General features: G+C 36.9%; 1 protein-coding gene across 1 annotated transcript; it reads left to right on the top strand.

Moving 5' to 3' along the window:
• Window positions 1-11: 11 nt before the first annotated feature.
• SREK1IP1 (SREK1 interacting protein 1) lies at window positions 12-14,358 on the top strand. The gene is made up of 5 exons (XM_005492980.4): window positions 12-261; window positions 2,677-2,724; window positions 4,291-4,431; window positions 6,602-6,680; window positions 8,994-14,358. Exons 1-5 carry the CDS (start codon window positions 12-14, stop codon window positions 9,181-9,183), a joined length of 708 nt encoding a protein of 235 aa, XP_005493037.2. The 3' UTR covers window positions 9,184-14,358.
• The last annotated feature ends 471 nt before the right edge of the window (window positions 14,359-14,829 follow it).

Below are 14,829 nucleotides of genomic sequence, written 5' to 3'. Positions count from 1 at the left end.
AGGATGAAAGAATGAGTCCTTGCCCGGAGCCTCTCCGAGATTCACTGAGAAAGAACGTGTCTTGGGAAAGACCCGAAGGTTTCTCCACACATCTGTGGTTCCCCACCGTGGCTCCCTCCCTAGAGGTGCTGAGACCCCCCTGCCTTCCCTGGGAGTGGTACGGTCCGGGAGTGCGCCGGGCAAAGCCTTCCGGCGGGGAGAGGCGTCGCTGTGCGTGCGGGCCGGTGCAGTCAGGAGAGAGCGGCGGGATGGCGCTGCCGGGTGAGGGGCGCCTGCCCATGGCAGGGGCAGTGCCGGCCGGCTCCGCCCGGCAGCGTGGGGACGGGAACGGGAACGAGCGGCGGGGCGGTGGACAAGTGGGACAATTGCGCGGGGACAGTGCGCAGCTGTGCGCGGCACGGGGAAGCATGCGGGGAGCGGCGGGCACTGCTCCAGTCCGCGCTGCCAGGGGTAGCGGCTGGGAGATGGAGATGGAGGTGGGAATGGGGATGGGAATGGGGCCGTGGCCGCGTTGGGCAGGGGCAGCGCTGCGGGCGAGTTCCTCTTGTGGCTGCGGGGCCCCTCCCCGAGCTCCTGTGTGTCCCAGCGCTGCGTTCTCATGGCCTCCTCTGAGGTTAGCTGGTTGTCACACTGGGCTTTTCTCCGCTGCCGTTCTGGGTTAGTGCTTGTGTCCCAGTAGGTTGTGCCTGTGAGTCAGGGCAGGCAGAAACACCTGCGCGATTTGAACGCGATTGCCATTGCTCCGTAGGGTTTTCTTGCCCTGAAAAACCAGGAGTGGGTGGTTCGGGAGCAGGTGAGCAGGCCTGAGCTTTGGTGGTCTGCTTCTCTGATTAAACGAAGGTCTTCAGAAGCTTGTTCCCATTCTAGAAGGAAGTTTTGAGGAAGACGTGTTTGCATTCAAAGATTTCCAAATGTTTTCTTTTCAGTCTTGTGCTCCACTGAACGAATGAAGTCCTTAGTTTTGTGCCATTTATTGTCTTGAGAATTAAGATGAGGGAAGAAGGAGTGAGAAAGGAAGCTTCTTGCAATGAGTTTGCTTTTAGTCAGCTAAAATTTCATCTAGTCTAAACCCTTGCTTCTAACATTATTATTTAAAGCCTAAAACAATAACAAAATGTCAGTCCTAGGAATTTCGTAGGAATATTTGGTGACAATATTTGCATTCTTGTTATCTGCTGGTTGTCTGTTTTGGAGATCCTGACTTAGACTGCAGATTTCTGTAGGGTGCACATGAGTGTACTGACCTCCCTTGGCTGGAATCCCAAATCTTTCTTTACCTATGGGTCAGCTATGCAGTGGGGTTGGGGTTAACTCAGAAATATTTCAGAAAATTAGGACAAAGTAGGTGGCTTGGGTGATCTTGTTTTCTAGTCCCAAGGAGTAGTGAACAAGCAAATGCTGGTTTGATTGTTTTTCTGATGTGACATGGCATTGGTATGCTTTTGATTTTTATTTTGTGTGTTCCCTACCTCCTTATCTCACTCGTGGGTGTCCTTCTAACAAAGGGACTGTCACAAAACAGGGACCTGAACACTGCTGACCTTGAAGGGGATGTGTAATATTAAGGGTTTGGGATCTGCAGAAAATAATCCATTATAATGGAATGTATGGATCTTTGTTGCTTGGCTTTCCAACACTCTTTTAAGGCATACACCTGAGCTGTCCAAGTTTCCAAGGTAGTTTTTTCAGCTTGAGGTTTGAAGGTTTCTGTTATTTTGAACACAATTTTTTAAAGACAGTGCTTGTTTCAGTAAGTCATAGCTTAAATTAAGGGGACTGATGTACTCAGTTTCTGCTAGTATATGACTGCTTAAGGTGCTGGGGTGTTTCTGCTGTGTTCAGTTGGGAGATAGAATGGCATCCTTTGATTTTGGGAATTCAGTTGTCACTTTTATTACCAATGGCTTAAATGATTAAAATTAAGATTGACCTGTTGGGGGGTGGGGTAAATCCCTGGTGCTTTTCCTGCATTGTGTCCTACTGTGTCTATTTAACTTAACTGTTGTCTCACACGGCAGAATCACACACTTTCAATACCTATAATTTGCATTATTCAGATCCTTTTCCCTGTTTAGAATCCAAACTTTACTGTTACTGTCTTCACTTTCTTACACATTTGCTTTCTTGTGTTTTTTTGTGTTTAGTCATGTTGTCTGAATTCAGAATAATTTAACAATTTGTTGACTTTTTAATTTCCTTCTTTGTTTTTAAGGATTGATTTTTGATTTGGTTTGGTCTTTTTAAATGCCTTGTTAAGTCAATTCTGGTTATTTAAATATAAATCACTTCAGAGTTTCCAGTGAATACCTGTCAACATCCTTGCACTACTAGAATTTATATTGTGTACTACAGATCACTGGAATGTTAGATGTCTATTACTGTGTTCATACTCTAACTAAACAAGTGGAAAGGTCACAATAAATCAAATTAGGATTTGGCAATAAATATTGTAAGACCAAATGATCTCTAGCAGTTTAAATTAGTCAAGTGTGTTCTGGTAGATTACTGCCCAGAAAAGTAGCCTTAGAAATGCAGTTTTTTAAAGACATCTTGGTGTACTTAATACTCGTGAGGGGTGATCACTTCTGGCTGTGTATTGACATTATCAATCCACATTTGAAAGAAACTTGAAGGTTCTCCTCAGCAACACCTAATTGGTGAAACTTTCTCTTTCAGGAGGAAATAAGGATAATATCAGAGCTGGATGCAAGAAGTGTGGCTACCGTAAGTCTGTAATAAGCAATATAAAGTTACAGTGTTTTCTTCAGTTTACAATGTTGGTTGGAACTGCCTTTTGAGGAGAGGGGAAAAAAGGAAAGAAGTATTCTTCTCCCTTGTTGCCCGGGCATTTGTCAGTCTAAATTACCATGTTATCATTCTTCTGTTTATTTCATGTTTGTTCTCTGGTTTCTCACAGTTATCAATGCTCGAGTGTCTCAGCAAAAAAATTATGCTATTATATTCATATGTACAACATTTGAATGCAATTACTTGAGAAACTTTGAAATGAAAGCATCTTTTTTGATATATACGGAGATGTGCACTTGTGCTTCTTCTGAATCTGACTGCAAAGAGGCAGGCATTTCAGTTGAAGTTAAGTACAATCTAATTCACCAGAAAAAATAGTTTAAAATCTGTATAAACTTTTATTCTAAGAGAATACTATCGTCTGCATTTTATATTTCAAGAAACAGCAACCTTTATTGCTTACAGGTTCTGCAGTTGGCATTTAACTCATGCTTTGGATTATACACTGATTGTAAATGCCTGTGGCTACTTTCCTGATTAATGGAGACAGGTCTTAGTGAAGATTTCAAATTTTTAATCACTGACTCTTATTTTTAGAATGTTGGATGAAGAGACACTGTTTTGTACTGAATTGTCTTGAACTTTTAGCACAGTGAGTTAAGCTGTTTGGGTTTTTTATATGAGTGTTACACTGGGAAAAAAATTTTCTTCATTCTTTCTCTTCAGGCTTTTGCAACAAATTTTGTCAATTACTTGCTTTGTGTATCTGTTCTTTCAAAGAAAGTGGATATAAATACAGATATAGTGCTTTCTTTCTACATGCAGCAAGTATCAGAAGCTTTCTCAAAGAGAAAAAAATTTGTAGTCATATCATATGATCCATGTTTATATGTTTCTAAAATCTCTGTCTTGAAGGTGTAGGTAGTTTGTCATCATCCTTACTAAGAACATGAGCTTATTTCAATTACTACTTGAATTAATGTGTCTCCCAAACCATATCTTCCTTTTTTTTAAATTTCATTTTTTAAATTATTTCAATGAGTGTATTCAGCACAAGGTTTCTAGCTGGTCATGATTATCAAGATGCAACTTAGAAAACTAAAAATACTGGTCAGGCAGTAGTTTAGTCAGTATTAAGTACTGGCTGTTAAAGATTATGTCTCATGGGCAAATATGATTCTACAATTTCACTAGAGGGAGTTAAGCAATGCAACACTGACTGTAGTTTTTGAAATATTTCATGCTGTATTTTTAGGTAATTTCGTAAGAAATACCTAATATCATTAAAAAATAGAACCTAAAGTTGGAAAAAATCTTCAAATTAGCGGAATAGGAGAGAGGCCGTAAAGCACTATTGAATAGTGCTTTGTACAACCTGTCAAATTCTTGGAGAGTTTTTCAAAGTGAGCTTTCTCCTGCCCCTTTCACAGATCACAGCCTTTTTTCCTTTTACTTCTCAAAACTGAATAATACAAAAGTCAATGTTTTTGATGTTTTTTTGATAAAGTGTAATTTTTCTTTCTGTATATTTATTTTGTTCAGCTGGTCATCTGACGTTTGAATGTCGAAACTTCCTCCGAGTAGATCCTCAAAGAGATATTGTTTTAGATGTTAGCAGCACTAGCAGTGAGGACAGCGAGGAAGAGGAACTGCAGAGATTGCAAGCCATGCGTGAAAAAAAGAGTAAGGTGTTTTTTGTGGGTTTTGGATAATAGTTTTCTGACGTGCAGGGACTCTCACTTTATCCTTTTTGATAACTACTTTTAGTTCTTTTAGCCTGTGATGTAAAAATAGGTCTTTTACTTTATGTGTTTAGACTTCAGAGGTTCACACTCTTTTAGTATTATGATTAATTCCTTCTAGAGTTATTAATGTACCTGTTTGGAATATCTCAAAAGGGGCTCCTAAATACAAGAGATTAATTAATCTTTTACAAAGAAGCTACTTAGAAGAAAATAACATGAGTGTTCTGAGTTAATCTTTTGATTATGACATATAGTTTAAACATCTTCTAATTACTGAGAAATATGACAGCTGAATTTCTCTCCAGTTTATAAGTAGGATTTTGACTGAAACAGCTAGTAGACTGGAATTCAGTCATTCATATTTTGAGAAGTACTGTTCTATATTTGGAAGCTCTTAAGTATCAACTCCTTGTCAGAATAAGAATAAATGAATTGTTTATCAGATACTTGAGTTCATTTGAATTTGGACTCAAAAGAGATTGTGCACCTAAGAAAGAAGGGGAGTTTCACCTCAGAGTGTTTTAAATGAATGAACATTCTTCTCCTCAGCCCTTCTGTTTTTCATTATGATTTGTTCTTTTTCTCTCGTATGCGCTGTCGTTTAGTTCCTACTGAAGATGCTATTTAGAAAGGAAAAGGGGCAGATAGAACCCTATAGTTAGTTGTACACTTCAAAAGAAATGGATGGGTGTTTATCAAGATTGTTGAATTGGTACTGCAATGGTACATTCTTGGAACAAGTCTCTTTGGAAGAAATACTTACCACTTACTATGTACTTTTGAATGCAAAGGTTGGTTTTTTTCAGTACTAAGCTTATTGAAGATGGATATCTGCAGGAAAAAACAGCTGTTTACTTGATCTTCTAATCTTCCTGTTTTTATTATATATTCTTTTGCAAATTGTGGCTGCTGTGTATATTGTAAGGAGATGTGTATCTGTCAGTTATCCAGGTGGAATTTTGCCATTTTCTCATCTCAAGATTTTGCACTGTTTTCTTTAAAAAATACTGCTTGTTCACTCATTATCATTCATGTTTTTTCATTGCTCCAAAGGTAGTTTGCTCTTTTATTAATACTAAATTATTTCAAGTTCCATTCCATAACATACAGACCAATAATTTGTGTTTATTGTAGCAAAAGAATAACTACACCAGCATTCAGACTTTATGGAAAGGGTCATAGGAATAAAATGAAATACTCAAAATTGGCTATCTTTTTTAAGGATAAATTGTAAAGGCAGTATTTCCCTGTTAGTTGAATGTGTATTTATGTGGTAGATTTGCCTTTTGGAGAGTTCAAAAGTACTTTTTGAACTGGTATATAAAAATCTAAGGTCAGAAATTTCATCAGTGTCATAAAAACATTGCTTGTAAGTGAAATGTGAAATCATGATATCACACTGCAGAGCATTAGGGCAGGGGGCAGACGCAACCAGGTGAGGGGAGAGTCTTTTGCTCGTTTCTGTAGGCAGTACATTGACAATTAACTCAAATGTGTCTCACTATGGCATTGCTGTTTGTGAAGCATGAGGTAGGGATGTGTGGAAGTAACTCAGGGATGCCTGACAGAATATTATTTTATTTGTTCTTGGACATGTATGTTAAATGTCAAAACTGTTAAAATACAGAAGAAACACAGAATGACTAGGTTGGAAGATACCTTCAAGATCATTGAGTCCAACCCATGCCCTGACACCTCAACTAAACCATGGCACTGAGAGCCACATCCAATCTTCAGCACATCCAGGGATGGTGACTGCACCACCTCCCTGGTCAGACCATTCCAGTACTTTATCACCCTTTCTGTGATAACGAGCAGATATGAAAACCTGAATCTGGTATAGGAAAAGGTCTTTTTGCTACATTTTACAGGCCTTCCTTCATTCTTAGTGCATAGATCAATGTCAATACAATGTAAGTTGTGTATAAAAGTCCTGCTGCTACTGCAGTATATTTCTGAAATTGCTATACAAACCAAAATTTGGGGAAAGGAAAAGAAAGACTTTTAACAAGAATTTTGTAGTAACTTGACATTGCCATTGAAGCTACTTTTTAATGCTGATCTTAATTCAGACAAGTGTTTTCTAAACTTTAACTTTCTACCTATAGATCTAAATGAAGAGGAAGAAAAAAAGAAACAAAAAAGAAAAAGCAAAGAGAAAACAAAATTAAAAAGATCAAGGAAAAGGTAACCTTCACACACCTTTTTAATTTCAAAACAAAGCTTTAGAAATATTTTTGATACTTGTGTTTTGTCATGAAATATTGCTTCTATTGATGCAACATTATTTGCAAGTACTTCTTCCATTTGAAAAGTTTTCTGTTTTCCAGTGAGAACTGACTAATGGTAAGGTAATGGTACAATAATGGTAAGGTAAATGTTCTTAGATTAGTGGTGGAGTTACAGGCTTTCTGCTGTGCAGTCAGGATTATAGGAGTCTGGAAAGCTCTAGCAAGCTGCAGATCTGCAGATCAGAGAAAGCAGAACTGCCCCTGACCGTCCAACTCTAGGCAAGCTATGATGAGAAAAGAACAAGTCAGGAGGATTGTGCGGTTGGTCCCCAGCCTAGCCAGCGCGGAGAAGGCTCTCTAAAATTCAGGGACTGTAGGGTTCTTTGTGTGCAGACATGCATGTGTAAGCACACCCGCAGGCACACACATGTGCTCTGAGTAACTCGCTGTTATCAAAAGGGAAACTTCTCTAGTACTGAACAGATGTTGAGTGTTAGTGTACCTGTTAACGTAGAAGCCTAAAAACAGTATTACTCCAGTTTCAGAGGAAAATGTCATAATACCCCAATGTATTGTGGATCTGAGTTCTGGCCTGTGGACTGACTTGGTTTTTTGAGTTTTTTTTCCATTTTTAAAGTGAGACTATAGATGAAATTAATGTTTCATCATTAAGATAATTGATAAGACAATATGCCAGGAATTGCACTGGACGGTATAAACTGTAAAATGTATATGAAGACCACAAGAAGATGTCTCTCCAAAACAAAGAAACAGGATTTAATACTTGTTGTATTAAATTTTTTTTCCCTTATTTACATTGTGTAGTTTAAACTTCCACTTTTGAAGACAGCCCTTACAGTTGTGAAGAAGTAGAAGAGAAAAGAGTCAATCTGGTTGTCAGTTTTGTGATAGACAAGTCTTACTCTTTAAAATTTTTTAAAGTTTAATAAGGGATAAAGCAAAAGTAACAGCGCTAGGTGCACAGCTGAAGCCAGATGCATGTGGTTAACTATAACAACTTTTGTTACATACTTTTTCATTGCATTGGTCAAAGGCATATTCATGAAGATTAAACGTTCCTTTGAGTTTACATGCTCCAGGAATTATTTAGCTTAGTTCTACTCCTGGCCACATCTTCTTAGAGTATGTGCCGCAATGCAGATGTGACTTAGAGAGTCTTGTATTTTATTTTCTCACAAGGCCCCCTGGTCTGTGATTTGACAGCTACTAATAGTCAAAGTGTCGGTGGTAGATTTCTCCTTGCTCTTCCAGTGTTATTTGCCTGGTTCTTTTCAATGTTATCTTATCATACAGATGTTTTGACCATTTTTACAATTAATATTAGCTATTTCACCATTGTCAATTAGTGAAAATAATAAAGGCATTAATTACTATTTCACAACTACAATTACTTCTGCAAAAGTCAATGTTATAATATACAGCACATAGCCTCTATTTTAATATTTTGTGAAAGCTTAAACTATAATATATATCTGTCACACTAAAATAAACAATACAGGGATTAGGGTATTGCCCATAAAAGGCTACACAAATTATACTATATAAAAAGCAGTTAAAAAGAGATTACAAAATTTACTATATCAAAGTAATTTGCAAAAGCCCATATATAATAGCGAAAGCCAACAACTACATAGTTATCTATAACAGTTTTCTTTACATTCAAGTAATAGTTAATCAAGTAAACAATAGCATAAAACTCCCCTCTTTAGCATTCATGAATATTTAATGACTTATTGTCCTCATAGTTTATTTTTGTATGTAATCACTCTTCACTGCTGGTTAGAGACCCATAGTATGAGCTGCAAGTACATAAAAATTTATCATAACAATTTCTCTCAGATTCTTGCATCATCAGAGACATATATCTGAAGGCATTAATTAGCATTGTTACTGATCATGTGATATTTAAAAACCAGAAGCTCTACCTTGTTGTCATACTTTATTTTTTGATGGACCATACTCTTGGTCTTTCTTTTCTCAAAAACTAAAAACCCACACAACTTGCCTATTCCATTATTTTTTTATCTGTATTATAAACATACTGCTTTTGTGGCATGAAAGTTGTATTAGAAAAGTAATCATTTAAATTAAACATGCAGACTCAGATATCATAAGCTTTCCAGTGGATGCTACTGTACAAATTCTACACCAAATTCAATTTGTGACATTACAAACATTCTGACACCTTAAATTATTATTGTGTAATTTTCCTTCTTTAATTACATATTGATCTGCATTTTTTTACTAGATCTTCCTCATCAAGTTCAGCAGAAGAGGATGAGCCAAAGTCAAAAAAACAAAAATCACACAAAAAAGAAAAGGAAAAGGGGAAAAAGCATAAATCAAAGAAAGGAAAGCATCATAAAAAGGAGAAAAAGAAGAGACGAAAGGAAAAAAGTTCATCTTCTAACAGTTCAGACAGTTCGAGTAGTGACTGACAGGTCTATTTTTGCTTTTGCTTCTGCAGAGAAGATGATTTTCCTTTCATAGCAAGTTTATTTATGCTTTGCAATGCTGTTTAAAAATGGGATATATTTTTTTTGAGAAATCTATTAGCATACATCAGTGCATCAGATTATTAGATGGACCATTATATGAAAAAAACCTGTTTTTCTATTTCAGGTTTATTAATACTAAACCATGCAACTACTTCTTCACCTTATTCTTAATTCGGTTGTGATTGTGTTTGAAATCCTTTACAGTAGGATGTGGTAAATTTCAGTTCACAAGCTTTTGTTTAGAAAGATATTAACTGAAATATGCTTAATGTCAGAATGGTTACATCAAATTTGTAAATTCAAGTAAGATTTTCTATTACCCTTTAAATAAATGTATGTTTTACACAACAGTCTCTGTTTATATACATTAATCAGTAAGTGCAAATATGAATCAGTGTTCAGGTCCTGAGAGGAGAAGAATAAGCAATGAGAAGCTAAAAAAGATTAATCCTTCAAAATTATCTTCTAAAATTGATCTAGTCACAGACTGTGAAACATAATTACACATTATTTTGGCACGATCACTATAACCAAGCTGAAAATAAACAGAAGCAAGCAAAAGTTATCAATTTTGAAAGTCCTTTTTCCTTGGGTTTTGTTCTTTTACAAAATATTATGGCCATTTCATATTCGACATAGATGTAAAGGTTCGGATGTCACAACAAGACTTCTGGTGATAAACTATTTCTTCATTCTTGTCAGTGGTTATTAGCTTCACTTTGCATGAATCAGACTTTTGAAAGCTAACCCTGGCATAACTCCTGCTGTTCTACAGGCCCCAAGTAGTAGTGACTGCATCCCTGCTACTCTGCAGCCTCCAAAGCTCTTGCAATACAAAGGTGATGCCAGTATAAAGAGTGCCATTCCCTGTCAGCTTATCCCAGATACAGAATGAAATGCCTATTTCCAGAAAGAAGGACAAGAATAAAGCATGTGAGTAGTATGTGGCGTGGGCATGGCAAGTGCGTAGAGTAGTGAAGAGTCAACAACCTGCCTTACAAAAGACTCTGAAAAATGCAAATCAGTCTTTGGCAATAGGCACAGGAAACAAAAGCAGATACTTGGTGTTTCCTTCAGTCATCTTTCCCAGGTAGTGGAAGACAAATGTGCACACTGGCAACTGAGCTGCTAAACTGGGAAACAAACTGTGCTGTAAAATGCACCGAGGCCTGGAACAGCTGAATTGAAACTGAAGGAAGCTCTTGTTTTGCAAATAGCCAAAGGAAATACCATTCACATCACAAAAGCTACAGCTTCAGCATTCTCTGCAACTTGTGAGACTCCAAGGAAAACCCTTCACTCTTTCACAGTTTAGAGCACATACATTTCTTCAATGTACCTAGAATAATTGAAAGCTGCTTTGAACACAAATAATTTTGTTTAACAGGTATTACCCTATTTTTAATACATATCAGATGAGCACCATTGAACAGCAATTCAAGAATATTTTTCTCTTTAAATTCTGCCAAAACTACACTTCCATGCTTAGTAGTTTTCATGGTCTTTAGAGGCATTTTAACAATATACTTGCCATCTTCATAAACTTCTGGAAACTTTTACCTGCTACTAGCATAATTTTGCAGTGTGAGGACAGTGGTGTGTACCTTGTAATTTAATATTCGTTTCCTGTGTTCATGCCATTTGGGTTTTGCCTTTTTTTCCCTTTTATATGTTCTCTGTATTTTTTACACATATATTTGTAACATTGTCATCTATTGTGTTAGTAGCTAGTTTTCCCAGCAGTTCTCCATGGCCGTTTCCTAAGCAGAAAGATACATTCCAGAGCTCCAAGCCCCAACAGGTACAAGGTACTATCTTGGTTCTTCCTGTGAACCAAGACTGAGAACAACTCATTGAGATATTCTCATGGAAAAAGTAAAACTAATGCTGACAGGGAGCTCCAGAGAAGGGGCTTGACCTGGGGGGAATTGTGTCACCACTTGTCCTAATTAGTGTTTTTTATCAGTTATGCTAATTTCCTAAAACCTATAAAAATGTACTCACCCCTGTGGGGTGGGGTGGGCTTCTGTGGGTATCTTTCCATAACTGCTCCTGAAGGCCTTCAAATAAAGGTCCCCTTTTATCTTACCTCCTTACTAAAATGATCTCAGGTTTAATTTCCAGGTTGGGCAAAAAGGCAACGGTGTTACCACTACAAGCTCTACTACTATTGAAATTTGTAGGAATATTACTTTAAAGATTTAGTCATTTGGTAGCGTCAACTTGTGTTGTTTTCAGGACTCCTTCCTGAATATTTCCTGCAGTTCCTCTGTTGTATTCTTTTCAATGGTATGTGGTGGTTCTTGTGCACTCTGCAAGGGAGCATAAATGACGGACAAACAAAAAGTCTTAGCCATAGGTACTTAAGTCGTAGAACAAAAAGCAAAATAAATTCTTTGTGATGCAGTACTATTATGCAGCTTTATAACGGCAAGGTTTTGGCTTCTTTTTCCTTTCAAAAATAAGTCATACTGAAGAATCATAGCTCAGAATTGCAATAATGCAATTATGGATAGAAAAAATTGCAGCACCTAGCTGTGAACTTGGAATGGACTAATAACATTTACAGGCATGTTCTTTAAGCTGCAGAGATAATGCATATTGAACTCTGTATTTACTCAGTGCTTTTGTAGTTGACAGCAGGAAAGAATGTCATAGCTGCAGGCCCTTCTGAAAAGTATCATGAGTAATGAATCTGACATGGTGCTTGTTATCTGTTTCATGTAACAATCAGTTCTAGGAACTCCTGGGATGTATTTTTAGAAGATAATCTTTTGCAACTCCTCATGTCATCTGTCCCTAGTCAAAAAAGGACACAGTCTCTGTGTGTGCAAAACAGAATGGCACACATGCCAAACTTTTTCACTGAACTGATGATTCAGTTGTGCTCTGAAGTCTCCACAGTAGAGCCAGTGTTGAAGATGCTAAAAGGTTTTACTGGCTTTGCCATGTCTTAGGCAGCCAACTTTTCTTACCTTGTGAAAATTACCATACATCACGGACTCTCTTGGGCAAAGACACACTTGGTGCCTCTTACTACAATGCCTCATGGCAATAGTACTTGAGAAAGGCATTAACAGAAATTCTAAGATGCAAATCACAGTAAGTAATAATAAGGGTAAATATGAATAGAGAAAAATATGTCAAAAATGCTTCTGTAGTAAAAATGCCAGTACATTTATACTACTCACAAGAAATTCTAGTTTAACAGTCTATGAAGATGAATTTAGGTAAAAACACGAAATGAGGTGGTGGTAGCAGAAAACAAGAGGTACAAGAATAAAGGAACCAAAGAGATTAGGAGGGGGAAAAAGGAAAAAATTATTTGAGAAAGAAGACCAGAACTACAGGTTTATCTAGAAAAGCAACATTATAGTTCAAATACTACCAATAAAGGAGAGAAATCTGAAAAAGGCTGTTTGTAGTGTTCATTTAAACTTCAGCAAGATGTACTCAAGATATGGTTTAAACAGTTTTCTGTGTAAGCTAAATATTGGTCCCACTGAGAAAGTGTACTGTGAAGGAATGATTAATCCTTATTTGTCTGTACTGTCTATTTTCCTGAGGCTTTAATCTAGAATAATAGTTTATAAAATATCATGGCAGAATTTTGACCATCAGAGAATTTTAACAAAGAATAAAGTTGACCTGGGAGAAACACATTGTATATGTTATTAATTGTCCAGGAGTAGATTTAGGCTGAAAATTGGTAGAAACTTTGTTTACGTCAAAGAACTGCAGTCCCAGAAGAGCTAGAAAAAACTTCTGGAAGAGGGACCCGAGCACATATAATGGGTCATTGCATTAGACAGCAACGGACTGGACAAATAGAAACAGGGGCTTTCTTGGACACTAGAATTCCCATTACTACTGGTACTTAATACATTTTTTAAAAAAATGGAAGTGAGAGAAATACGACTCCAAGAAATTTTACAGATGACGCAAAATAAGGTAAAGGCTCAAAGTACTAGTGAGATGGAGACTGGAAGTTCAAAGCCAAGTGAGTTCAGAGTGGAAAATGTCTAAAACTGGCAACATGAGGCTAGATCTGGACAGCAGATTATTCATACGCTGGGAACAGCATAAGTTGAAAAAAACCAAACACAACATTAGAGGGTACAACCACCAATTAAAAAATAAAGGTATACCTCTTCAAACATGGCTGGGGCTACTTTTGTAAAACTGCTGCAAGAGAACAGAATCTAAGGGAAAACAGCTTTGGATTTGAGATGAATTATTTAGCTGTAGAACAGTTAAAAGTCATTATTACAGCTTTTGCCACACCATGATCCCTAGAAAATATGTCCTGCCAACCTATATTTAGCCCAGCTCAGTTCTTTTTGGAGTAGAAAAGGTTGATTGTGCTGAAGGTTGGTTGTGCCTTTGGTAAAGGGTAACTTTTCCTGCAAGTCAGTCAGTGCCTTCAAGGTCCTAGAATTAAACAGGACCACAAACTTCCCAAAATACTGCTACAAGTCTCCTCATTGGAGTAACTTACGACTAAGTACAAGCAGAAGATATATCTTTAGCTAGTCTTGCCTCTTGTCCATGAAGCTGGACAATAGGTATGGTATCTCTTACAGAAGTAATAAGGAATTTCACCATTACATGGATATGAGACCAATAGGCATTTAATGCACCACTGCATATATTCATTTCTTAGATGGGACAGAAGTTGGTTATTGTATTTCTCCCATTCTCTGACACAGATTTTCTGAGTTGTATTGGATATACGTGGACCTAGTATGTAAATTAAAATGCTGATTTTGCAAGGCAAGTTGTCATTTTGGTTAAACTAACATGCAACTTGCCGCATGTGTTAGCGTGCTGTCTACTGCTGTAAGCTTGTAGTTTGATTTTGCTCTGAAAAATGTAGACCTTACAGTGTACATAGATATTTGATTTCTTAGATTGGTAATTTATGACACATGAAATATTTTTACATTAAAAAAATGGTATCTTTTTCACATGAAATATCTGTGAAAATAATGTGCTACCAGTGGAAGCTGGCTATAAAGAATTTGAAAAGCTGGAGCTGCACAAAGTTTTATTAAAAAAAAAAAAAGAGTTGGTGAAACGACATATTTGGTGGGAAGAGGAATTTTTACTTGCTTCCTACCCTGCAAAGTAATTATGGTGCCTTTAACTCACAACATTTTCAACTAAAATGTTCAAACTCCAAGAAGGATTTAGAAAGCATTCTCCCTCAGTATTGTCACTGAATTGCTTGTTTCCACACATTTAGGAGTTTAAAGTGAAGTATTTCAAAGTACTTGGAAAGTAAATAATAGTTCTAAATAATCTCTTAATAATTTGTATATCATTTTGTTGAGGGAGCTTTTAAACTTTGATCCTACATTGCTGTATTCCATTAAACTAAAATGTAGTAATATCATTAACTTTTATCTTTCTTTTACTGACATCATGTTCTGGGGCTTAAAAAGTTTTATTTCCTTTTGAAGTAGTAAAAGATAATCCACTACATTCCTAAGTAAACCAATTTTTATCCCTTGACACCAATTCAGATACTTACCAGGACTTGGTTCATGTCACTATCTGTTAGGAGAACTTCCGTTCACCCTTGAG

This window comes from Zonotrichia albicollis, chromosome Z (assembly GCF_047830755.1).
Source record: "Zonotrichia albicollis isolate bZonAlb1 chromosome Z, bZonAlb1.hap1, whole genome shotgun sequence".
NCBI classification, from domain to species: Eukaryota; Metazoa; Chordata; class Aves; order Passeriformes; family Passerellidae; genus Zonotrichia; species Zonotrichia albicollis.
Note: the sequence above shows the minus strand (reverse complement) of the source record. Positions and strands in the feature narration are given on the sequence as shown.

What these genes read in the sequence shown, in the direction of transcription:
- SREK1IP1 (XM_005492980.4), top strand. Translation starts at nt 12, where the DNA reads ATGAGTCCTTGCCCGGAGCCTCTCCGAGATTCACTGAGAAAGAACGTG. An exon ending in CGGCGGGATGGCGCTGCCGG is followed by an intron (nt 262 to 2,676) that starts GTGAGGGGCGCC and finishes TTTCTCTTTCAG; the next exon opens with GAGGAAATAAGGATAATATC. An exon ending in ATGCAAGAAGTGTGGCTACC is followed by an intron (nt 2,725 to 4,290) that starts GTAAGTCTGTAA and finishes TATTTTGTTCAG; the next exon opens with CTGGTCATCTGACGTTTGAA.